We start from the raw sequence: 25,866 nt of genomic DNA on the forward strand, positions 1-25,866 counted from the left end.
TTTGTGGCCATGCTGCCAACTGTATAGAAGATAATCTGGCTGAAAAAAAAATTAGGTAAAAAAGGAGGGCATTGGAAGAAATACCTCTAAAAAGTGGTAGTGAGGCAAGAATGAGCAGATGTAGACAGAGGTGCACACACAATCTTTTAGCTGATTTCAATGTAAGGTGAAGTTCTAGATGAGACTGACATGGAAGAGAAATGTTGGTCTGTCCTCTGGCTGAGATTTTGCAATGCTGTAATACGTATGTGCAGTTTGTTACCACTTCTCTTAAGTAGTGTCTACAGATGTGCTATCTGCAGTGTTCTTTGGGAGCTCCCTGAGTTTGTATCCCAGAGTCTTTCTTCCACTATGAATATGTTTTATATGTTTTTAAAATCTTGCATGACTTTGTACAAAGGTGTTGCTGATCATTTTTCCACCTCCTCCCCACAAAACAGCAGCAGTGTAGCATCTGAGAGCTACATTTTGTGTGTGTGCGTGCGCACGTGTGTGTGTAAATATCATGTTTCTTACTCTTAGACCCTAAACTGAGGTGAATTTCACCCACTGATATATAAAAAATATAAATATATATTTGTGACTTTTCTATAATTAGTATCTTTCTCCTACTTCTCTTTTTTTCTATTTGCTGCTTTTCAGAGGCTGATGCAATTCAGTTCACCACTGTTTCACTACATTTTCAGCAATACAACAAAGGAGAGTAGGTGTGAGGAATCTGCTACAAATCCTGCTGTGGACTAGTTTCTCTACAAAATTACCAGTTTAAATATGTATCCATCTGCATCTACTGCACCATTTTGCAGCTACCTAAGCCAATTGTCACCTGGGCCATCCTAGTGTCTACAGCCTCTCACCATTCATACCTGGGTTTAATGCTTCCTGATTCGTCCAGAAGCTCACCCAGCAAAATCAAAGTAATTTGTTTGGAGGTAGCTCCAATTGGTGAAATGAGGTGGTTAGGGTGCTGAGAGAAGGGTGTGACCATGGCAGCCCAAATTTGTATTAATCTGAGCAATTGCGGAGAGTTACTACTAGTTTTTGCCTGCCCATTCCAGAACTACTTTCTTTCTCCTTCTCCTGGTCTCAGTGCTGAGACTGTGTTAGGCCAGGGGCAGCTACTCTGTCCCTGTAGTCGAGGAACTCGGCAGCAATAAGAGCTTCTGTCTGGTGGCTTTCCTTGCTTTTGCAAGTTCATGATTTTTTTCTTTCCCTTTCTCAGAATCCTGCCATTTCTCTCTACCAATTGCTCTTCCCCTTCTTTTCAAAGGCACTGGTCTTTGTCTCCTCCTGTGCATTTTTCCTCTTTTAAAGTGAAGCAATATGCTGAGCAGATCAAACATTTCACTGCTCCCAGAAGTCCTGTCCCCTTCCATGTTCTTTTTTGTAATGTAAGCAGTCAAGGTATTTTAATGTAATGCATTAGTGTTTCAGCATAATTGCTGCTACACTTCAATCACTTGTGACTTACTAGTTAGCAAGTATGGGTTTCTTCCAGAGTTGGGAAACAGGAACACCATAACGCCTGCAGAGCACAGGAGCGCCTCCGCCTTTGAGCGTACCTAATGCTGCATCATGGGTGGTGAGTGAGTGGGAGTTTGTTTTAGAAATCTTGTAGGCACTAAGCAAAGGTTTTACTGAAGTCAGTTGTGTTACTTTTCAGAGGTTGAAGAACTTGGAGACTGGTTTTATGTATTGTAAAAAGACTTCCAGCTGGCAAATTGTAAATATATAAAAGGTTCTCAAATTAAACCTGACAGAATTACTGATAAAAGTTTCTGGATCTCTATTTCAGTGTTTTATTCAGAAGTATTGAGTTAACTAGTTACATATACGTATGGAATAACTACAGACTGTTTGAACTGCCTTGGGACTCACCATGGACATGGTATTTGACACTTCTGGGAGTGGACTTTGCATACTACTGCTTTCATCGCATGAGCCATGGTAAGACTTAACAAGTTTTTAATGTTTGAACATACAAAATACGTTAATTATCTATTAATAAAGCAAGGTATTAATTTTTTTTTCTATACTTAATCTACTCTAAGCATATATAGCTGCTCTTCTTCCCAAGGGTTTGCAAAGGCAAACTTTAAGTGTGGTAAACAGTTAATACTCTACACAGTAGACATTATTTTGTGAAAGGAATATAATTTTGAAAGCAGTTCAACAGAGAAAATGAAGTATCATGAGAAAAGGTAAGGAAAAAAATAGTAAGTACATAAAAATTTGGGTTCAATATACCTATATACCTGTGTGAAAAATACAGCAAAGTACAGATAACTATTTCAAAAGAATCTGGTGGATGTACAAACTAGAGAGCAGTAAAAAGCAAGGTGGCCAAAATAATGGAGCCTGTGTAAATCATGTCAGCCATTTCTGTACATATATGCCTGTCTCAGTGCACATTTCTGTTCTCTACTGAAAACAAATATCAGCACTAGCCTTTTATACCCTATCTGAAAATGCAATAACGCTTTCTGTCAATCCTAGTTTTGAGCCTGATCTAAAGTCTATAGCAATGAAATAAAAATCCTTTTGTTTAAGAGGCTTTGGACTGGGCTTCTCAAAGCTGAGTGACCACAGAAGCTGTGGGATGTAGTAATGATACTTGATGTAATATACTTTCAGAAAGGGAAAATGCTCTGCTGCCAGTAGGTCAGTGGAATATATGGAAGTAGGTAAGAAAGGAGCCTGAACTGCTGTGAGGAGTGGAAGAGAGGAAGGGTCCCTCCCAGGTGGGGATGGCAGGCGGGTGTGAGAACAATGCAGGGTGGGTGTAAAGGGATAACAATGGTGGGGGGACGTGGCGGGAGGTGAGGAAGCAGGGGGAGCTGGAACAATGTGTCGAGGGGGACATCACGGCCGGGAGCTGGGAGCCCTGCGTGGGTGTACGGAGACTGGGAATACGCTTCACAAACAATGACATTAACAGTGCTGGCAGGGCTACAGCCTCAGGCTGCAAACTGCACCAGAGCAGGAGGCTATTCCTGTGTTTTAAAATAAAAATAATTGCCTTTAAGTGTTAGAAAATCACTAGCTTGGCTGTGCTTTCTCTGGGGTCAGTGGTAAAATTCCCACTGGCAGAGAAGGGAACAGGGCCATCTCTGCACTCTCTAAAGCAATGGATGTATTTCTATTTCTGCAGCAGCTTTGCATTTACTCTTCTCTGTTTTTGTTTTTGATAGAATACTTTGGAATTAATCTCAATAGGTGTTTTAGAAATAAAATACAAACCAATTCTATATGTAATGGATTTGAAGAAACTAAGAAAATGTTGCTCTTCTCTTAAGAAAGTCAGTGCTGAGCTATTCAATAAATGTTAATTTACTCTTCAGGTTACAGAAATATTGTTCTGTTAGATCTGTGCTGCTTAGTAGAGAACTGATGAAACGTTGTAGAAATTCACTCCAACTGGAGATTTTAGTTTAACCAACACTCTTCTCTGGTCAAACAATGATGAAATCTGTAGCACGGCAACACAGCTGCAAAAGTCAGCTGCATTGGAAGTTGCTGAGGAAATTCAAGGAGATGGTTTTAAAAAGTAATGAAAAATATGTTTGCAAATTGAGAAGAAAGGGCACTGGAAAAGCTGCTGGTACAAGCAGACAAAACACACCTTTGCACTAGAAAGTGACGGGGCTTGGTGATTCACACTTGGATCCTACAGCAAGGTTAAAAATTAATAGCACATGCATATCCCAGGAAGTTCAAGCTGTGTGGGCTAGCCCTAATTGTTTCAAACTGAAAAACTAAAATTCAGGTATGTTTCTCAGTTGTTTCTTAGAATTCGATATAATTTTGATACTAAGAATTATCATCATTCTGTAGTGTTTGCCGGCTGCAAGCAATAATTTGGTAACTCTGTCCCCTGGGATTTTTACTACCTTATTTCATGTTGTCCATGAATAACTAGATTTTTCATTCTACTATTTCATAAGTTGTCTTGAATCACTACAGATTTTAAAGTTTCTTCTGTAGGAGAAACCCTACTTTGCAATATAAAATTTTTACCCAGCATTTGAGGAAATATTTTTTCCTCTTCACTATATGCATGTAATAGCTATTATCCTAAACTGAAGTTATACAGCAACAAAAGGAAGTATTTTTAGGTGTGATCTCATTTTGAAAAGGATAGAGTTATTCTAAGTATGTACTTGTATTTTCCATTGTTTGCAGTAGCCACCGAAAGGTTAGAAAATAAAATGTTTCACCACTTATTCCACCGTTCTTCTGGGTCTGATCCAAATGCCATGGCAGTCAACGGGTCTACTTAGACACTGCTCTTTTTTATAGCATTTTAATGAATTTATAAATCAATGTAACTTTTCCCTTTGTTTCAGTAAAACACCCATTATGGCTGCACTACTAAAAAAGTATACTGTAAAAATCACAGGTTTTATTTTAAATGTGTTTTTTTTTTTTAGGGAAGGATATGTATGGGTTTGAAGGATTTTTACCAGGTATTTTCATCTAGCATATATGGATTACTCCTCAAGTTTCCTCTCCAGGTGCAGAGACCTTGTAGAGTTAGTCCTGCTAGTAAGGGGGATTTGGTGGTCCCAGAGCAGCACTCAGCCCCAGCACGCCCTCCCCGCGCCCTGGCCTCACAGATACTCCTCTTGCAGACAAATAACAACAGCAGTAAGGAATTTGGAGGCTCTGTAAACTGATTTCTTCAGCAGCCACACCTTTTAATCATGGGAGGAGATCTAGAGAATTCCAGATCCAAGCAAAAACATGGTGCGGGTGCAGAGCCCAGGTCCTGGCCGTGGGTGTCTGGTGCCCAGCTCTGGTGTGGGGGGCTCTGCTGGACCCACAGCTACCCCTGGCCTGAGCAGGTCCCTTGGCAACAGCTGTGTGCTCAACCCGTGCTCCAGTGGGGAATAGTGGGGAGCTGTAAGGCTCTGGTGCTTTCTGAGAGAGTAGCTTTTAATCTGCACTTGCTGGGGGATCACATCCTGCAGAACAGAGTGTGTTTCTGTCAGCTGGGGGAATCTCCTCTCCCCTGTCAGGCCCTGGAAGAAGCTGTCTCTTCTTAACAGCAGCTTCCAACACCTCTTCTTTTGTTCTCCTTTACTGCTGGGGAATTTCCATTGCTTCAGCGTCCCTCCCCTCAGACAACCTGGGAGAAGCGAGTTTCCTTCAGCAGGGCCAAGCTCCGCAGCAGCTGCATTGTTCTGCCTGGGCCCCGGTGGCCGGTGTCAGCCGCTCGCCCCATTGTCCGCTGGTGGCTTCCAGCCGCCCTGCGGGATACGTGACACGGTCCCTGTCAGCGAGGGGCCGAGCCAATATGGGCTGATGGTGTGAGTTACATCTGAGGTCATAAAACAGACCTCAGCTGATGAGCATATCCTCAGCAGATTCCCCAGCTGCTACATAAAATTTTGAGTTAATGGTGTGTCTCTTATTAATTCTGAATTTATTTATAGTGGATGAGAAATGAGCCTGCTACACCAGGTGTATTGTAGAGCAATAGATCCCAAGCTTCTCAAATTCTCCTACCCCACAAGACTGACCTTTCGGTCAAGGCCAGCTTCTGAAGGGTTGGAGGACAAAGAAACCCTGAAAACTAATGGTCAGTATTGTCCTTCAAAAGACCATGCCTCAGACTGTAGCAAAATGTCTCAGCTGAGGATGTTGAGAAATTTTTCCTTCTAAGACTTCAAATAATCGGAAGTTTTGTGAACTTTTCAACTTCTGTTTTAAAGAACTTCTTTTAAAAGGGTGTTTCTCTTAGCCATGACTTACGTTGCTTCTGCCTCTTCTCCCAGTGAGCATCTTTTGTTACAGTTCCTTCAGCAGCAGAACTGACTTCAGAAGTTTCTGGCTGCTCTTTCCTACACCATGCTGCAGTTCGCAACCCACTCAGTCCTGAAAAAAACATCATGCATGGAAACTGTGTGCATAAGATCACTGAAATAAACCATGTTAAAAAACAAGGTTATGTTGCATTTTTTTCTTAAGAATTCAACTCAGTAGTCATAGGGGTCAACTTAGCCATGGAGCAGGACATAAGCCAGATGTGCTAGCTGAGAATCTATGGGATTAAGTGGAGACTTGAGAGAGAGCAGACAAATTTCTGAGTCAGAAGTGCACAGGCAGGCAACTCATTGTTTTATAAGGAGCCAGAGTGGATAAATTGGCACAGGTAGTGTCTCAAGATTGATGCCATTAAAATAACTGGAATGTGAAACAGTAAAGCCCAGTCTTGTTCTTTCTGATAATTATATATGTATTGTGTAGTAATAATAATCCTAATGTGTTACTGGACACTGGGGCAGTACTGTGTTTGTTGCATGACGAGATGAGTTTAACCTTGTCGGAGGAAAACAGAGCTCAAAGGCTCAATGTCTCTTCACCATCTATATTTCCTGATAATTTGATAATTTTGGAGGGTGTATTGAAATCATATGGTTGTACTATCTTTATTTATCTGACCCATTCCTGCCTTTGAAGTTCCCCTTTCCTTTGCATTTTATAATGTAGTTGTCTGAACTCCGTATATTAGCATGGAGCTGTTATGTAGATTTTATACTAACAATTGATATGATATTGAAGTAAGATTTTATTTAAACGGTTTTGGATTTATGGAAAATTCATTACAATAGCATGATGTCTGACTTTTCTTACAAGACTTGCTTTTCAGGAGAATCTGTATTCCCCTAGAAATACAGTGAATTGCAATGCTCTTTTACATACCAATGGGGGAGAGGGTTGCATGGTGCGTCTGGGAAAATCTTATTGTTTACTTGACTAGAAATTCAGTACTGTATTGATTATCCAAAATGAAACAAATTTAATTTCACCCCAGTGAAAGATAGAAAATGTTGGGAACTGTCAAATGACTGGATGAGGCTCTGCTCTTTTTCTTGTCACAGCTTGTGTTGATTGCAAGGGGAATTGATACACAATCATTAAGAGAAAAATATTCTCTTCTTGTGAATTACACAGAAAACTTTTTTGCTGTTCTGTCAGTTGTTTTTTCTTATTTTCTTAAACAGCGTTGTGAGAGCAGGATATTAAAATGCTGTCCTTACTAGGCTCACAAAAATTGCAAAAGCAGTAGCTGGTTGTTGTATTTTCTATTCCATCTTCTGATTGATTCTAGTCTAATACCTGCAGACAATACAGTATGAATTTAAAATAAATATATAGTTCAGGTGATTATGACTCATTCATTGCCATTCAAGTTGACTGGAAACAATCTATATAATTTATTTCTATATTTTATAGCTTTCTATAGTTTTTGTAACTTGTCTTTTACCATTCTCTTATGTTTTTACAAGAGGAGGTGCTCCTTTACTATGTGTCTTTTAAATTTTTTTGAGTGGACACTGAATTTGTAAAGGACCACAGTCAATGTTAGCAGCTCAAGATGTTGCCATTCCTTTTCATATTAAAACATACATTTTGTTGAGAAAGTTCACCTGAAAACTACATCAGCTGCAATGAGGCTTCCTGATCTGGAATGTCTAGGGTCCCATAAAATTATAGGAGCCTGCTTGTATTGTTTTCAGGTTGTTATTGTTCATAACAAGTTCCTGTTGTTTGAAAGACTGATTTCTTGTATACTGGCAAGAATAATGTCCTGATATGAGGTGAGGTTGATTCACTTAGTCTGTTAATTTTATTGTGGCATATGCAGATAGCTAAAGCCTATTCCTATTTTACTTTACACAATGTGAGATAATAACTGACTTTCTGAAAATTCTCTGTAACCTGAAGAGCTCAGAAGATGGAAATAAGAGGGAATCCACTACACAGTTTTTTCTTAATTTTAATTTCTGAATGTCCTAAAGACATTTATGGGTGAATGGATTTTCTAAGTACTTTCAATGTCAGAAATAATTAAAAATGATGGTAGTAGCAAATCTGCCAATAGGTTGAATGTCAGACAAAGTGATTGGCTGTGGGTTTTTGGCTCTTTCTAGCTGCTCTAGTATGTGGACTGGAGTGGGAATACAATGTAGTGAAGGGTAGGACATGGCTTGTTGCTATAGGTGAGGAGTTCAGCTGCACATCTGGGTTCAACACTACTCTTGCTACGATTCTTATAGGTTTTCTGCAAATATCTGGCAATTGGGTTTTTTTCCACAGGATGCTGGGAGAGCCAGGCCTGACAGTTATGAATAAGGCCTTCATATGCGCACAAAAGCAATCTTTTTTATTTTTTATTTTTTTCTGATTCCAGTGACAGTATATCTTTTAAATATAATTAAATGAAAGCGTAAGCTGACAATATTATGACACAATTTTTATGCCAAATTTCAGGTGGCAATTCCATCTCCTTTCAGTGCTGTTCATCTTCTCAGAAGCTCCCCAATACAAAATAAAAAGAGAAACTATTCCTCCATTTTCCTTGTTTGTCATTTTATGGTTGGGAAAGTGGCTGGCACAAGGTTAAAAATCTTTTTTAAGTGTTATGTATTCTCCTACTTTGAGACTTTACATAATACATTGGCATTCTAGGGGTTCTTTATGTAGATATGCATTAGTCAGATGTATGGGTGTCCAGAGTGTAGAATTTCATCTTTTTTCCTACCTGCAGTGCATGGGTTTTTCCTGTGTGCACAGGCTGGGGAAAAAGTTCTGGATCTGCTTGTACAAAAGCAAGTTTGCAACATGCTTTTTCAGTAAAACAGTAGAAAATGTAGTGAAGTGGGAGAAGAAAGTTTGTTATAAGTTAGCATGGGTTGGCCATTCGAAAAATCAGCTGTCTTCACACATTTGTATCCTTTGCTATTGCTGCCCTCTAGGCTGTGTTCAAATTTTAAACACAGAAACAAATAATCCGTTTCATCTGACTAGAGATGTGAGTATGAAAGTGTCCAATTCAGTGTGCAGGGTAACAGTTTATTTGACATACTTTTTCAAGTGTGCTGCTGAAAACCAATGAAATGGTGCATAACACTTGTATTTTTTAAGGTGTTATAGAGCATAAAGTAAAATGTGAATTATCCAAGTTTTAAACTGAATCTTTTTGTAGTTAGTGAGTGTGGAAGAGGAGAAGCTAGTTCTTTTGCAATTGTTTGAAGATCTTAGTGAAGTTGTACCTAAAAAAAGGTTTGAAGTAGTTCTCTTGTACATTGTTTGGCTTCCTAAATGTTATAGAACCACCTTCAATCAGGTGACTTCATAAGCTGAAGAGAGAGAACTATATGTTTGGTAGTTCAACTACTCATTAAGGGAAAGAAGTCCAGCTATGTCTGTCTTCTCTTCCTTTTTCTATTTTTTTTGGTCTTAAACTTTGAATATATATCTTGTGCTAGAAACTTGTCTTTCACGTGTAAGTGAAAACCCACCTGAGAATACATATTTCTGTTTCCCTTGACTTAATTTGAAGTCATGTTACTTACTTCAGCTAAAGGTTAATACCTATTTCCTGAAGAAGTTGCAAAAAATCACTTAATCTAAGCTCATTTTAAACCAAAACCAACTTCAATGATTTTGGAAATGCCACCTTAGTTTATGATATAGCAGGTCCTCACACTGTCTTGTTAGGGGACTACGTCACCTCCATGTTTTATCAATCTGTTGAAATCAGCAGATCAGCAGTAAAAGGTACGAAATACACCAACTGTTTTTAATCTGTGATGTGAAACTGTGATTGTAAGGAATTAGATTTTGAGTAAAAGCACACTCCATATAATTCATCAAACAGCCAGCAGTGGTAACTTTTTTTTTGCCACAGTTTTAAAGCAGAAGCAGAGGCCTAGAGGAGTGAAAGGCATTGTTAAAACAGATAGCCCACTGAGATGCTTCTGCTTTCTCTGTTACAAAAAGAAGTGTTTTTCTCCTCCCGTGCTAGTAAAAATTGCCTGGTCATTATTGCTCTGTCTATCAGTCTGTATAGTTTTAGCATGGAGAAAGAAATGAACAGAATGCAATCTCTGCACTTTCACTCTGAAGCAGCACTTTAGCTAATATGCGCTGTGAGGATGCAACTTCAAACAGCTCTTTTGAAATTTCTTTTCAAACTATGCAGAATTTAGATTTGGAACCTCTTGACAGTCTACCTGAAGGGAAAGGTAAGGTGGTTCCTGTGGCACATATGTGACTGTGTGGCTGGGACATGTGAACTGGGGACACAGACCCAGCTCTCCTCCTGGGCAGATGTACTGCTCTGAAGGGTTTGGAATCACATTTTTGTTCCCCAGCAGGACATGGCTAAAATATCCCATTCCTAATGTGTTAGGACCAAGGACAGTAAGAAATTTAGAATGCCTTTTTAATGCAGAATAAAAGTGCATTCCATCCCAAGCCCCAAAAGACAAGCTGTTCCTTTCAGGATATTACTCAGTTTTCCAGAAGCTCAATGTCTGTAATAGTTTTTCTTGCTTGCTAAAAATTCTAGTGAGGCTATTACCATTTAAAATACTTTATCTTACATTTCAAGATTGGCAATTAGCATTTAAAGTGTGTCTGGAGAAGACAAAACATTATTGTATCTGGGCAATGCTCTTTGCATGTATATTTCCTTCAATGCATCTTTATTGCCTTAATAAAGTATTTAAACTGCCAAAACTGGTTTTTGAATGTAGGAAGGGAAATATTTTATGCATCACACTATATCTAAATTGATAGCATGCTAATGGAAGATGTAACTTAATAAAATAAGCATCCAGAATTTTTCCCTTTGTTTTAGTAGCTAAAACTGTCAGTAAATCCTTTTCTGGTATAACTTCTTTTATAACATACACTATTTCTCAGTTTTTCTCCAGGATCAGTAAATGTCAAACCTGAATAAATTCATCAATGCTAACTATTTTAAAAGTGAAATTACTTTTTTATTCTAAATGAAGAGATGCTTAATAGAATGTAAATATCCTGTTGCAAGAAGGTGCCTACAGTGTTCACATGTATAAAGCTGTATGGAAGACAGGTATGCTAAATAGGAGTCACTCAACTCTTTTAGTCTTTATACTTGGATTTTTTAAAGTACTTGCATTTAAGCTGTAGATGATGGCCTCTGGGCTGCATATTTTGAGGGCTGCATGGGAACAGGAAATTTCTTCTTGCTGCTGGGAAAAAAAAAAGTGACTAATCAAATCATATTGGTATGTATGCGTGAGGAAGTGAAAGATATTGTGGGGTGCAGGAGGAGAATTCTTGATTCTATCTAGTTGTTAATTTTCCACAAACCCTTGAAAACTTTGCTTCTAAAAAAACTGTGGCCATTCTCAGCCTTTCTGATAAGGACATTACACACACTGACAGTAAAATGGTGTGGCGTTTCTTCAGACAGTGCAGTGTAGCCTGGACATGTGACCTTGTAAAACACAGGAGAGATTTTCCTATGCTTCTTTTAACTTCCTTTCTTCTAATTCTTTCCAATTTAATGAGCAGATACCGTAAATATCACTGTCATTCTAAGCATACCTTGCCATTTTATTTTTCTAAGTTCAGGAGGGACAAAGCTATTGCTAAGTATGGAAAGGGAAGTGCAGACTCTCAGCCTGTAATAACACTATGGCATGTGGCATGTTTTCACAAGAAATCATTTTAGACATCAATGATGTCATGTTCATGGCTTCCATCACCTGGAAAGTGACCTGTTAAATTGAGACAAAAAGGTAGGATTTTATTGATTTTACAGCCCAGTGGTGTAAGGAAAAGATATGCTTTATATATTCATCATATATTTTACATGCTTTTATGCTTTTGTTTTATTTTAAATTTTAGCCACTATTAACACATATAGATGCTGAGATCGTAAAATTTTGTAGTTCTAAAAATAAAACCTTGTAATTTTTAAAATGTGATAACCTATATTGTATTACAGAACTAAAAATAAAAGTAGTTTTTCACCCCAAGCTGTTCTTTTAATTTAATGTACTTCTGACTGGAGATTAGGATACTAAAAAAAAATCCCCAAACAATACAAAAAATGAACTCTTCCTAAGTTGTTTGTTGGCTAGAATAGATGTGAAGAAGGAATGAGTGAACCTGTCAAAGCCAACACTCAAGTCCTTCCTACTATTTCCAGCTTCGCTCTTCTGATGTCTCTTACCCGGTCATGCTGATATTTATATTTATTATAAATGCTGTTTGCTACATAAACATGGGGGGATTTGTTTTTTTTTATTTATAGTTGAAATATATATCTAAAAGTATTATGGAGAAATGCAGAATCAAATATGTAAGCTTCTTATATCATTAGCAGACTTCCTTGGACCATATAGTTAAAATGAATCTGAGTCATGAACACTTCACAGTATTCCTATGGGACAAATGACAATATGCAAAGTTCTCACAGTACACATATAAAATAAATTCATACTAAATGACAGAATTTTAAGAAGCCATAATATTAATTTTTTCTTTTGTCTTTAAATATGGGTATGATTATTATGTTTGCCCCTCTTGTGAAAGCACTTCACCAAGCAGAGTTAAGCTGGAAAGCATGAAGCTGATTCAGAGAAATTATTGGGAAGAAGTACATGCAACCTCAGCTAAGCAAAAAAATTTTAAAAAAGTCTTTACATGGTTTGAATTTTTCATTTCTTTGAAAATTTTTGCAAAGCAATTTCAAATTGGATATCAGGACAGAAATATGGAAACTTTAAATACAGCAGTGTCTTTAAATTACTGAACAATAAGAATAAACAAACTTTGATTCAGAAATTATTGTCATTTTCCTTTGCTCAATATCTATCTTTTTTGATACTAATTAAGTCCCTTAGGATGGTTTTCTTCATAGTTAAACTGCAAATATTTTGCAGTGGAGATGAGTTTCATTGTTCCCTTCTGTAAAACTGGAATGTAGCACAAGCAGATTCTTTCCTAACACTTTCCTAACTTTCCTAACACTGTGGCAGAGCAACTGACCAACTCAGGGATGAGTTCTTTAGGCTGGTACCTTCAGACCAAAGGTAGTGCTTCCATTACATTAATTCTGTGAGTGAAGTTTGTTCTTTTTTTTAGTAAATAATACATTTCCTGTTTTTTTTGTCTATCTGAAGTTTAGTTTGCATAAATTTTGCTATATAGTTTATTCACAAATCAGTCTGTGTTCTTGTGATTTGTGTATATATATGTATAAAAGCCTGTTTAAATGTATAGGATGTATTGCATGCATTGCAGCTACAACTATATTGTTACTTCAATTGCATATATATGCTCCCTGTGACTACAGAAGTACACAGTCACAGAATAAAAACTGAATTCAGAGGAATCCAGACTGTTTATTTTTGTACTTACTGATATCCCAGGGAAAAAGGTAAAAAGCAGTTTATAAAACCTGGACAAAAGAAGGATGTAACTTTTTTTTGTACTCCCTTGGGCTGAATCTCAGCTGAAACAACTGACAGTTTTTGGACTTACTGAAGGAAATGATGAGTGAAGATAAATATCCAGATGTTTGCTGGCCAGATGTGTAAGGTTTCATTTTGGAAAGCATGGATTCTTTACCTGTGTCTCCTGAGAAGGAAGTTGTAAATAGTAAACATCTTATATTTTTATTTCTACAGTTTGGGAGGAAAAACAGGGTTGAAAATAAAACTTTGTTTTGCCTTCAATGTAGTGTGTGAGAACAAATGTAGATTGAACATGCAGATTTGCACAGCATGCAAGTGGGATTTTCTTAGTAGCCATAATTTCTGCATGGCTAAGTTAGCACCCTTTGAGCCTTGTTTTTAATTCAGGGGAGATACAGCTTATGGAACTTAATTTTCCAGCAGTAGGATATAGGTATGTCAAGTCACTGAAAGTTTACTATATTCTATTCCCATATTTCAAACTTATTATTTATGACAATAAAAAATTCAAAGCCTGACTTTTTCCCCTCTTTCTCCTGTCTACTCCTAGAGAAACTAAGTCTCTCCCTTCCCACCTAACACAGATCTCCTTCTTTTCAAATAAATATTTGGAAGTGGCTGCCTGTTCATATAGCAGCACAGCTCATCTCAGCCTGTGCTTGCTCTCAAACTTGGGAAGAGGAAAGAAATGTCTTGTTAAAGTCAAGTAAATAACTTAGCTGCTAGGCAGTAGGAAAAATATTGGATTTGATTGTGCATTATTCCCATATGGGTGAGATATATTTAAAATTGAAAAGGAAACCACCTCCCTTAAAACTTAAAGTGACAGATTTTCAAAAATTGGCAGCCAATTTTCACCTATAATTGTACTTAATGGGGAAGGGATTTTCCTCTGCTGATGAGGGATAAAAGGGTCTTGCCACCAATACTAGCAGTGAAGCAGAGGAGGCCCCTTCCAGCATGTAAAATTGCAGATATTTCTCCACTTCCTTTGGCTAAAGATCTCCTGAGGGTTGGAGACTGCTTCAGTGCATGGGAGGTGATTAACTCATTTATGTGAACTCCCTACTCTTTAGGAGCTCAAAAAAACAAGCATGTCAAGAGTGAAACTTAAAAAAACAAAACCAAAAACAACAACCAAAAAACCCAAACCAAACCAAAACAAACCAAAAAAACTTTCTCCAAAACAAACAAACAAACAAACAAACAAACAAACAAACACCCCCCAAAAAAACCCAACCAGCTTATAAATAGGGTTATTCTTCTCCTGGGCAGGCAGTGTTGCAAAGTGTTGCAGCATGTTCTAGCACTCCACATTCCCTTAGCTGGCATTGCCTACAATTTTAAATGCTAGCACCTGAAAGGGTTTTTATTTATGTGCTTATGTAGACTTATTTTTAAATGTGTTCCCGTTCAGCCATTTTTTAAACATTAGAAAATATAACAACCATATAATACAGGAGCCCAGCCTTTTCCTCCTTAGAAAACATAAAGAGCTTTCCCAAATACTTGTTTTGAAGACACATGATTTACAATACCAAATTTCTTTAATGACTTACTAATTTCTTCTCAGTCATGTATGAGAACAAATAGGCTCTGGAGCATGACCTGAATATTGGCAATTGCAACGATGTAGAAACAACTTTTCTCAATTTCTGTGTAATGATCAAAACATTGCTGAAAAGTGTTATGTGCTCAGGACGAGCAAAGATGTTAAAAAGTGCAGAGAGAATGTGGAAGTATCACCAGATGCAATTCTTGCTAAGTCTTTGCATACAAAGAGGGAAGGGGAACTGTTCAGAAGAGAGAACAAGAAAAAGAGATGGAGAGTTAACCATGAAAAAAAAGTGACTATAGAACTGGCTTGATTCTGTTCCTGGGAGTTAACCCTGCTCCTAGAATACCTGCTGCTCCTCATGAAGAGAGACCAAATTGCAAGCCTCTGGGAAAAAAAACTCTTCAGCTAAAGGCTGGTTAACCAGGTGGCACTTGGAAGCTACCCCAGCCCATCACTGCAGCTATGGCAACACAACTCCCAGGGGAGGCAGGAGCTCTGGACTCTGCCACCACTTGCAGCTGTGGCTTCCTTTTGCAGATGGGGGAATTGGAGAACAGACTGACAACAGTCTGTTGTTCAGATTTGCTGCTCAAACTAGTAGTTTCTCAAGTGTGTCATGGTGGTTTATCCTCATGAGCTGCCAGGTCTTGCAATATCATCTTCTCTCTCAAAACCATTGTTTTTTTTTTTTTTTTTTTTTTTTTTTTGTGCAGTGTTGACTTTGAAATAGTTATGAGAATATTTTTCTTTGGCTTTGATTGTTGTGCCTATAGGATTTCTTTGTGTTTTTTTCCTGCTTCGTGGAATGAAATAATTTTTGTAGTAGTTGTAAGTTGTTTTTTTACAACTCACAAAACTAACAAAAATATTGTTTTTGTAAGTTGTAACAACAGTGAAAGCACTAAGAAATTGTGGATATCACAACAATTAGAAGGAGAAGCCTGGGACAGGCAAGGTGGGGTGCTTTCAGATGAAAAATACTATATGTGCAAGTGGAATATGAAAGCATTGCTGGATGGAACAGAAGGATGTGACAGAAAACAGTGGGCATTGAGGAAGTACAGAGGAATATATGCAGAGTCAGGATGAGTTTAGGAGGAGTGGACTGATTTACAATGGCCAAATTCAGGGATAAAGCCCTGTGCTAGAGAAGGCTCGCTGTTAATTACAAAATTAGAATTTGCACCGAAAATGAATGGAGGTCTTCTTTTTATATTAGAAACTAAGAAATCCTGTAATATCTAAAATATACTTTTGCCTAAAGTTGGGCAGTCCTGTTTGGTCTGCTGAGAACACTGTAGTTGCTTCCCAAATAGTTATGCTTCTAAAGTTCATGATTGCCAAGAAAATGTAATGATTTTCCAGTGTTCAGAACTAGCAATAGTAAGTTTTAGTGGATGAGCTGGGTAAAATTGCTCTCTGCACTGTTACCTCTACACTGTTATACAGGAAAAGGTAATGGCAAGTAATAAAATACTACACTTTCATGTATACTTTTTGCCTCTTTGGAGAGATCTAAGATTTTTTCATTTGCTTATGTTCAATAAAAGGCTGAATTAATATTTTTTAGTTACTTACAGATTTATATCTATTAGTCAAGTAACACAAGCATCCCTGGAGAGGTGGGCTACTGAGCATTAATGTAATTGCTGAAAAGTTTCACACTTTTTTTTTTAGTTAGGAATAATATCCAGTATGTAGTGGGATTTTGTGTGAGGTGATAGCACAACATTTTACATATTAATCAAAATAATTCACTGAGCTTACTTCATCTTCCATTCTACTAGGATATAGTTACTACACAAATAATTTTAGGACAGGAAGTAAGAATAATACTGTAATTAACTGAAATTGCAGGGGAACTTAGGTAGTCAGAATGCAATTATGCAATACAGAACTCAGCCAGGAAACAGGATTAACTTTCCTGTTCTTTTGAAAAATGCCAGATGATTGCTAATATTTATAAATTATTTTTACACATCAACTGAGTGATGATGCCTGTGACAGAGGAGCTGCCTTTAGAATTGTGCTAAGCAGTTGCTTCCTCTCTGACTCAGTGATAAAGATTCTTCCTCCAGAAGCAGCTGTTAAATTTCCTTCTTGCACCAGAGATTTCCTTAACATCACTTCCAAAAATCAGCCCAATCTGTATTACTTTGTCAGAATTAATTTGATTGCAGTATATCCAAAGTAAAGTCATATTGAAAATGACTGAGCAAAACTATTTTATTTTCAGAAAAAAAAACCCAAAAGTGCATGTTGTGTCTATGTTATGTCAGATGCTGACAGAGGAAAGTTCAGTGTGGCAGGTACTGGTTAAATAATGAAATACACAGTTATCTCTATCTTTCAAAGGGTTACTAGACCCTGCTAACTTTAGTAGAAAATTTTTATATAATCTGTGTCATTGCTGAAAGTGTTTGCCATGTGGTTCAGAAGTAGTGCAACAGAGGTAAAGTCAGAAATAAACTGTGCCAGAAGAAATAGAAAGCAGAATTAGCTACTGAGTAAAGACAATTAAAATACAAATACAGGGAATGATACCTAGTTCAGGAAGAAAATCACTATATGTGTGATTTGTTCTAAAGAGAGCTTTGGAATGCGAATTGAAACCGAAGTGTTGCAGACCCTAAGTTTAACTCAGGTAAATTCTGTATTGGCAGCAGCTTTGAGTGCTAAATACTAGCACGGTCAAATGAGTGAGAGTGGAGTCCAGTGTGCAGCTATTCATTCCCATACTTCAACCACAGCAACTTGAATTGTAGGCCTGATGTTATTCTCAAGGCAATTCACCTTTGATTATTTTGTTTACTTATTATGTATACAATTTTGTTTGCAATATTTCTAAGGATTTGAAATTTAAAACATAGACTACAATGTTAGACTTTGAAAGAGTGTACAGTTGTAAGCTAGTTTGAGACTGGTATTTATTTTAAAATAAAAAAATGTTTTTTTCTTCTAAATTACTGTTCTATCCCTAACTGAGAGTAACTCCATGAATTCTTTATAATTCCACAAGGGTGATACACTACATTGACAACATGATGCCCATTAAATGTTATTTTGTTAAAGGCGGCATGATATAATACTGATTACAGTCTAGTATAAAATACTTACAATACTGCAATCTGATACTTAATATATATATATATATTCATATAAACAGGAATGTTATTTGCAATGCAAATTAAAATTGTTAATTCTACACCTAATTTTACTATATTGACTAAGTTAGTCTACAGGGTAAAATCCCAATAAATCCTCTGCCCTCTTAATGGTCTTGAGGGATTTGTTCTGCTTTTGGCATGTATATTTGGATAGAAATAAGATTTCAGCAAGCAGTATTATTTACATTACCTGCCTAAGGGCCAGTCTTTCTGATCAATTAGCATCCTGAGCTTGGGGTCTGAGTTATGACAATTCTGTACCATGCTTTAAGGAAGGATTAAAGTAACCAAAAGGTTCCTTCTGCCTTTTTGGGTTCCCATAGTGGTGAGCAGATCAGCAGAGAGATACAAAATGTTAATCCTTTGTACTCACTAAAGTATGTCTGACATCATGAGCTTAATTCTTCAGAATCTCTTAGGGAAATGCTTGCCAATACTGTAAAGAAAATGTTTTTACATGGAGCCTTACTTTGTTCAGACATTTATGCAAGGGCACAATTCGCCATGAACCTTTTAGTCTTCCTTTTCCTTCAGAGCATAATGAAAGGAGCCTATTCATCCCAGACTCTTGGCATTTTTGTGGAAAAATAATAGTTCAACTGCACAGGCCCACTTCTCATCTGAAATATGAGTAAGCCCCAGAGCTGAAGCAATCTGTACCCACTGCATATTTCTACCAGGTCATTGGACCATTTCCATTGTTAATAAGGTTGAACCCAAACCCACAAATGAAAGAAATAGATAAAAATAGTTATAAAGTATCAATGCTTATAGTATAAATATACAAAATATCACATTAGAAAATGTATGTTGTATAACTATTTATTATTACATTAGGTTTTAAAATATTTATATTTACAGAAATGGCCCTCACTCATTTAGTAGTTGGGGAATATTCCTTTGGGAGCAATGGCAGGATGTTTTCTGTTAACCTCATTTATTTTATTTTAACTAGAAAAGGAAAAACTTTTTTAGCCAATTTTTTTTCCTCCCTGTAACTAGGTAATAAACTTGTATCTAAAAAAACACTTGCTAGAAAGTACTGTTATCTGTTTAAAATTTACGGAAACGCTGCATTTTAATGGCACAATAACTAATCCTCAATTATAGAGGAATTCCTCCGGAAGAACAAGTCATGACTGCAAGTGCCAAATAAATCTAGTGGCGTGACATGGATAGTAAAATTTCATAACAATAGTAATGTGAAGGCTATGTTTTCGAAGCAGATTGTGTTGATAGTACTACAGCTGACCTAGCCATGTTTGATTTTTGTGTATGTGAGGTATAATATTACTAAATCATTGAGGATTGAACAGGGTGACACTATATATATTTCAAAGACTCATGAAATTATATCTGGAATAAAAACTTAAAAGAAGAAAAATATGTCATAGCTGTAGGATTGTGTGAAAAATAAGGAAAGTCTTACATTTCTTTCAAAAACCTGTCTTTCTTCAGATTGGTACTTCACCTGCAGTGTTGTAGCTCAAATGCATGACCATCAAAATAAAGCAAAACACTTCTGTAATGCCCTATAAGAAGAAAGAATATTTAAAAATTGAAGGAGAGAGTTCAATGAGCAGAACCCTTTTCAAAATAGAATATCATCATATATAATCAATTTAAAAACTGACTTGCTACAGGAAGTCTCCAGGTGTAATGTGCTACTATGATTAGAATTTGAGTTAGCAGGGAAATGGGGAAAATTTTCTTAAATCTTACAAAGTGAAATCTGTTGTTTTCAGGGAAGGTGTCTATGTTTAAATGCTTATATTTTTACTAAATATTAAAGAGAACTAAATATTAGTTTATACTTTTAAGTAATGTTACAAGGATTTATGTTGCTGAGAAGTTTTGAATACAAACCTGCAGCAAAATTTAATGCTGTTATTTTATTACATATTTGCTTTAAAGTTCTGAGAAAAGATACTCCATACCTCTTTTACTGTTGTGATTTAATTTTTTTCTAGAGCATCTGGTAAAAATGCAAAGCTGACTTCTAAAAGAAGTCTGTTCCTCATTTACATAATGGAAATATGATGGATTAAAGAACCAAAGTTTTCTTATAATTTCAGATTTCCAATTAGATGAGACAGTCTTGGCAATAGAAAACATATTTTTTTATAAAATAAGATTAATTGTTTTTAGGAGTATAAGGGTTTTAGATGAGAGGGTTTTCATAGTTTTTATTTAAAAAGTGGATCTTTCATTTTCCAGTTGACTGAAGCGATAGTTTTTATAGGAGCATGATTTCCAATTGTGTAAATTCCATACAGGGTGCAGAAAATAGGATTACTTTTAGCTTTAAGAAGCTGAAGAAATTAAGTTTGCTTTACACTTCCTTATTGAATATAGGTAACATAAAAAGCATAAAGAAAAATATTATCTCAGAAGTAACTCATCATTTGATTGCTCGATGTATAATTCCTTAGCACAGCACAGGGAGTAATTATTGCTGTGCATGGTTGTTTTTCAGTGTCTTGGGTGTGATGATGGCACTGACATTTTAAAAGAACGTATAGAATTCAAAATTGGTTTAACAGAATTTATTAAATGTTCAATCATAATATTGATTTTAAAATAGTAAGTAATAATTCTATAACAAGTATCAAATCCTAGATTTTAAAATTTGAGAAAACAAAATTAATTATCAAAATATAAAAGTCTATGGAAATAGCATCATTTTGAGAGGAGGTGGTACACAATGCTGATATTTAACCATATCTGTTTTAGCTGAGTATGTAGGTGTGTGAGTGTGTTGGCAAGAATTGCAATTAATGCCAGAGAGCTGGTTACATTAGTGCCACAGTGGAGTAACTCTCCACTAATTCTGTGGATCAAGTGAAAAATCCTTCCACTGTTCAAAGTTCCAAGAGCTTAGGAAATTTGAAAATTAGGTGACTTGAGGAAATAGTGCAAACATAGCTTACCTTGTGGTGGAGAAAATAAAAGGATGGCAAAGAAAGGCTGAATTTCTTAGGAAGGTGTTTCTAGTTTGTCTAACATCTTTGGACAAGGGACTTTGAACTGTTGCAAAGCAAGGACTGAGGAGGGCTGGGGCTGTTGCTTGAGAGATGAGGGTGTCATTTGAGTTGGAGCCTCGTTTACATGTGGAAAAGGTCAACGGAAATGTTATTTGGGATGTGCTGAGGCTCTAGCACTTCCCTGCTGGCTTGGGAGGGAGGGCCTTTCCCTCACTGCCCTGTGACTTTTAATGTACTTTACATCCAAACATAGTGGAGGAAGTATGGAAAAGTCATCTTTGCAGGAAAAAGTGTTTTTGAACCTGTGCACATTTAATAGATGGCTATTTTTATATGCTTGTGACATTGTAAATATATGGAATAATTTCTATTATAAAATGTTTACTTGAGACAAATGAAAACCTTTAGACACTATGAAGGGTGAGGCCACTAGGATAACAAAATGTATTGTTTCTAAAAAGTACATATTTAAAGCTGAGTCATACAACTGTTGAATGGCAAACAACTTCTGATAGTCAATGTCCTGAAACTTTTAGAGCATCCCTGTGATTTTCTGTGTATATGTTGGCTTCAGCTGCTACTAAGTGTTTCAACTATTGAGTTGCACATGTGAAAATATAGCCATAGAAAATGCCTAAAGATTTTTGTAGGTAATATTCATTCTATAGTTTTTTAATGCCACTTTCAGTATATTTTTAAATTGTGTTTAATTTTGAAACAAGAATTTTATTTTTTTTTAATTATATTAGTGATATCCTTAGTAAGAGTATCTCTTAAACCAGAACCAGAACTCTCCATTTGCCAACCCAAAGTGAATTGTCAGCCACATATTCTGGTCCTATCTTGAAAGCTATGGACTTGTGAATCACTAGGCTCTGCATTTTGGTGGTATCACTTGTAAGGTGAGATAAATCAGTACTCTAAGATACGCCACAATATGATGAAATTTTATAATTCACTGGACTGACCCCAAGCTGTGATCCTGAGTCAGTGTGAGGTTTAAAAGTATATTTATACATCCATATTTGACCTGAGCATCAATATCTCCTGTTTTATTAAAAGTCTGCACAGTAGTACTTTCTCATATCCTCAGGGAAGAACCTAAAGAGTACTTCTTTCTATGAGGGTCTGAAGAACACTCTCTGTTACAGGGTGACTGTGTTCTTTTGAAATTGCTCTTGTATTGCTGTTGTAACTGCTGCTCATGAAGACATCCTTTACATAGCTGGTTTGTTTCTGATAGCCATGGAAAAATGTCTTATTGCAAGCTCTAAGCCTCTGACAAAACAGGATGAGTTTGTGTTAAATATGCTCTCCTGTTTTGCAGTATGCAAAAGAGCTAATTGTGAATTAGCTCGGTAATTCTTCACAACCTATGGTCACCTAGGAAAGTTTTCACACTTGGTGACTTCTTTGCATTAAGCAGGAATGTATGCCCCCTCTGAAAGAATCCTGTGCTGGCTGCTGTTTCACTGCCTATGGAAAAGTCTGACTATGGATTAGGAGAACATACCTTAAAGCAACCTCCAAAATTTATGTTGCACAGAAGCATGAGTAAGTTTTTGTGAGTGGTTTTAATTAATGAAGGCAGATACATAATTCCTAGAATTCTCTTTGTAAAGGTATGCTGATTCAGAAATCTGTGGTTTTATAAAATCAATAATGCAAAATGGGTTGAAAGAGAGAAAAATACAGTTTTGTATGGCATGAAAGTTCATTTACAACTGACAGGTTCTTGCTTGATAGGAACATGTGTGTATATTTCTGAATGACTTTTCCAACTGCTCAGTGTTCAGGATGAGTTTATTATGAAATATTAAAGTACCATGAATGTCCTCTGAGCAAAATAACAGCTTTTGTGTGAGGTCAATGTTAATTTGACTTCTTTCCTTACTGTTAAAATTGTCCATCATGAGAAAGATTTGCTTCACTGATCTACTCTCCCAGCTAGCCAAAAAAAACCAAAAACCAACCCAACAAAAAACCCCAGGACATTCTAATTTAAGATAGGTAAACCCCCATTTCTGCACACAGTAAATGGACATGGCAGAGACAGAATCTTCTTTCCTTCTGTCTTATTTGGGAACTTGGGAAGCAGTAGTCTTTAGTTTAATAAAGGCCCTGTACTCCAGCTGGATTTGTGAAAGGAAATGCTCCCACACAGAGCTGATTTGAAACTAATGCTTCTTTTATGTGAACATGTTATACTTAGATCTTATGGCACTTGATACAGTGAATACAATCTACTAGTCATCAGTATTTTATAAAAGTGAACAGTTTAGTCTGTGATGTCTCAATACTCTGTCATATTACAGACTTCTATTTATCATTTAAATAATTTTCTCTGTATAGTGCTCAGAGTTTCTTTATGTTGTTGCTTTCTATATTCACTTCGAAACTTAATTTAAATTCCTTATGCCTTTTGCAGTAAATGACCAATAAATACTTCTTGCACATTGTTCAGTTTATAGTAGAGAATATTCCTTTCTTATTGGTAATTGCACAGCAGATTATTATGTGGTAAAAAAAATTCATTCTTTTCCTAAGGCAGAAACCCAAGTTCCTGTCTGTTTTGCGGATGTTAAAAATCCCTTGACACTCAAAGAAGAAGAGTGGGAGTATTAACTCTCAGGAACCCTTGGCTGAGTGTTCATGAAAAGAGTCTTTCTCCTCCCAGCACAAGGGACTAAACTTGTTAGGAATGCTTACTGTGAAAGAAACACTTTATGTAATCTTAATAAATGTAATAAATTTAAGAGCATTTTCTTAAGCAGGACGGGAGAATTGGGAAAAAGTTCAACTTTTTATTTTATTAAGAAATATACAGGGAAGGACAGATTATCTGAGGATTTGTCCAAGCTTCTAGGTATGAACTTCTTTGGAGAAAATGACTGTAAAAATATTTTTTCCCTACCTATTTTTAATATTTGATAGCTGCAGTGGAAAAAAAAAAGTGCCATTTTTCTGTCTTTTGAATGATATATGCAATGAATAGCCAAACCACTTGCACTGTAAAGTGCATAAGAGCCCTGGAAGTAGCTTTTAACATGGTAGCAAAAAGCTTTCACAATTGTTAGGAATGACAGGAGATTTTCAGTCAGGGTGACTACTCTACTTAATGAAATATTAGTGACTGACACATAAGAGTAAATGGTCTTGCACTGTAATTGAGTAGAATCAGAGCCTCTAAAATCCTTTTATTAGTCCACCTTGCAAACTTTTTACGGATTTTGCAGATTTGCAAACTTTTCCTAATATGTAAAGGTATAACCCCACCAGCTACAGGAGTCAAGACTTCATAAACCTGAGGTGGGCTTTGGAGGTGTGGGTTATCTCAGCTGACACAGGCCTGGCAGGCAGCAGGAAACGGGGCTACCGTGCCGAAGGGAATTGCTGGCCGTCCTCGCTAGAGCCGAGGGCTTTGTGTGCACCGGTTGTTAAGACAAACAGGGAGAGCCAGTGCCAAGAGAGCCCGCCCTGCCGAGCTGAGGATAGATGTTATTATTTTTAAGAAGAAGCCCTCTGGTGATATAACAGGGCTGACCCTGTTAGCGGAGGCTTCATAAATCTTTCTCAAGTGAAAGTTCCTGGCTGCGCAGGTTGGAGGGCAGACAAAAGAATCAAAAGAGCCAGGATGTGAAGTCTCTGTACTGTACATGTGAGCGCTGCCTATGGGACTCTGCAATAATACAACAATAGCCAAGATTGCAAGGCACAGCTTCAGTTCACTGCCTGCTTTCAACTGCTTCTAATAACAGTTTTAATTTTAGATTCCTCATGGCCTTCTGCATAAAATCTTAAAACTGTAAAGATTCTTTAGCAAGAAGAAAAAGAATGAAATATCATTGAAATATTAGCTTATTCTCTCCTTTCTCTCTTAGTACTATTGTAATTATTCAATACAGTGATTAGAATAGAATATGCAAAAAGTTAGAGTAGCTACAATATAAATATATATGATTCACTTTGACTTTCCACACATTTTCCGTGCTGTGATGAAAAGATCATTGTGTAATGTATTGCCTGTCAACCTACAGGAGACTTTTTAATCTTGTTATCATCTGTTAATCATTTGAGTTAGGTGCTTTGCAGTACAGGACCTTCTCAAAGCTGACTGAAGAAGCCTCCTTGGAGCATAAGGATGACATGCCAATCTCACAGTCTTGAATGAAATTGAGAAACTTTCTTTGTGGTTTATACTTGCACCTGTTCAAACAATGTATGTGTCTATGGAATATACATATCCTCTCTTACTCAATCAGTACTGAAGCCATAGACCTTGGTGTTTGCCAGCTGTGTACTGGTGACCCTGAAAATGGAATAGACATGTATAGGTCCAAAAATCACAAGACTTCAGTCATTTGAGCTAATTGAACTTACAGTATCATTTAGGTGAGTTTGCATTGCAGCAGGTATTAGAGATGACATAATCCTTAATTCTAGGTTGTACCTGGAGCTTTTCTTTTATCCCTTTGTCCTGTTGTACATAAACAGGAATTGGTTGTGTTATCCTGAAATTCATATTTTGTGCAAGAAGAAAGGGAGGACAGAGGAGTGAAAATACAATAACTAGACAAATATGCAGGGCCAGCTTGAAAACCATTTGAATTGAAGAGAGAGACTCTTACATTTTTATACTTGGAGCTGGGAGAAGAGCAAACTGTATGTTGTTAGAGTATATGTGCTGTATTATTTCTAGGGCAAGTTCTCCTTTCTTTATTTGCTATTTTAACATTTCAGCATTCCCTCAAGTGGAAACTACATGACGTGAAACATAATGAAAGCAAATGAGGAGGTCTTGATTGGCTTTGCAATTTACTTAAAATGTTGGCAAGAGCTTTGATTAAGAGTTTAAATTCACACAGGCTTAATCAAAAAGAAATTAAAATCCTGTA

At 36.7% G+C, this 25,866-nt stretch overlaps 1 protein-coding gene across 1 annotated transcript in view; it reads left to right on the forward strand.

Moving 5' to 3' along the window:
* Nucleotides 1-25,866, forward strand: part of AGMO (alkylglycerol monooxygenase) — a 186,390-nt gene that overhangs the window by 18,122 nt on the left and 142,402 nt on the right. The window contains exon 3 of the mRNA XM_056483504.1: nucleotides 1,796-1,947. Coding sequence (XP_056339479.1) covers nucleotides 1,796-1,947 — 152 coding nt within the window. The remainder of the gene's footprint in view (nucleotides 1-1,795; nucleotides 1,948-25,866) is intronic.

The sequence above is a fragment of the Oenanthe melanoleuca genome, chromosome 2 (assembly GCF_029582105.1).
Source record: "Oenanthe melanoleuca isolate GR-GAL-2019-014 chromosome 2, OMel1.0, whole genome shotgun sequence".
Taxonomy (NCBI): domain Eukaryota; kingdom Metazoa; phylum Chordata; class Aves; order Passeriformes; family Muscicapidae; genus Oenanthe; species Oenanthe melanoleuca.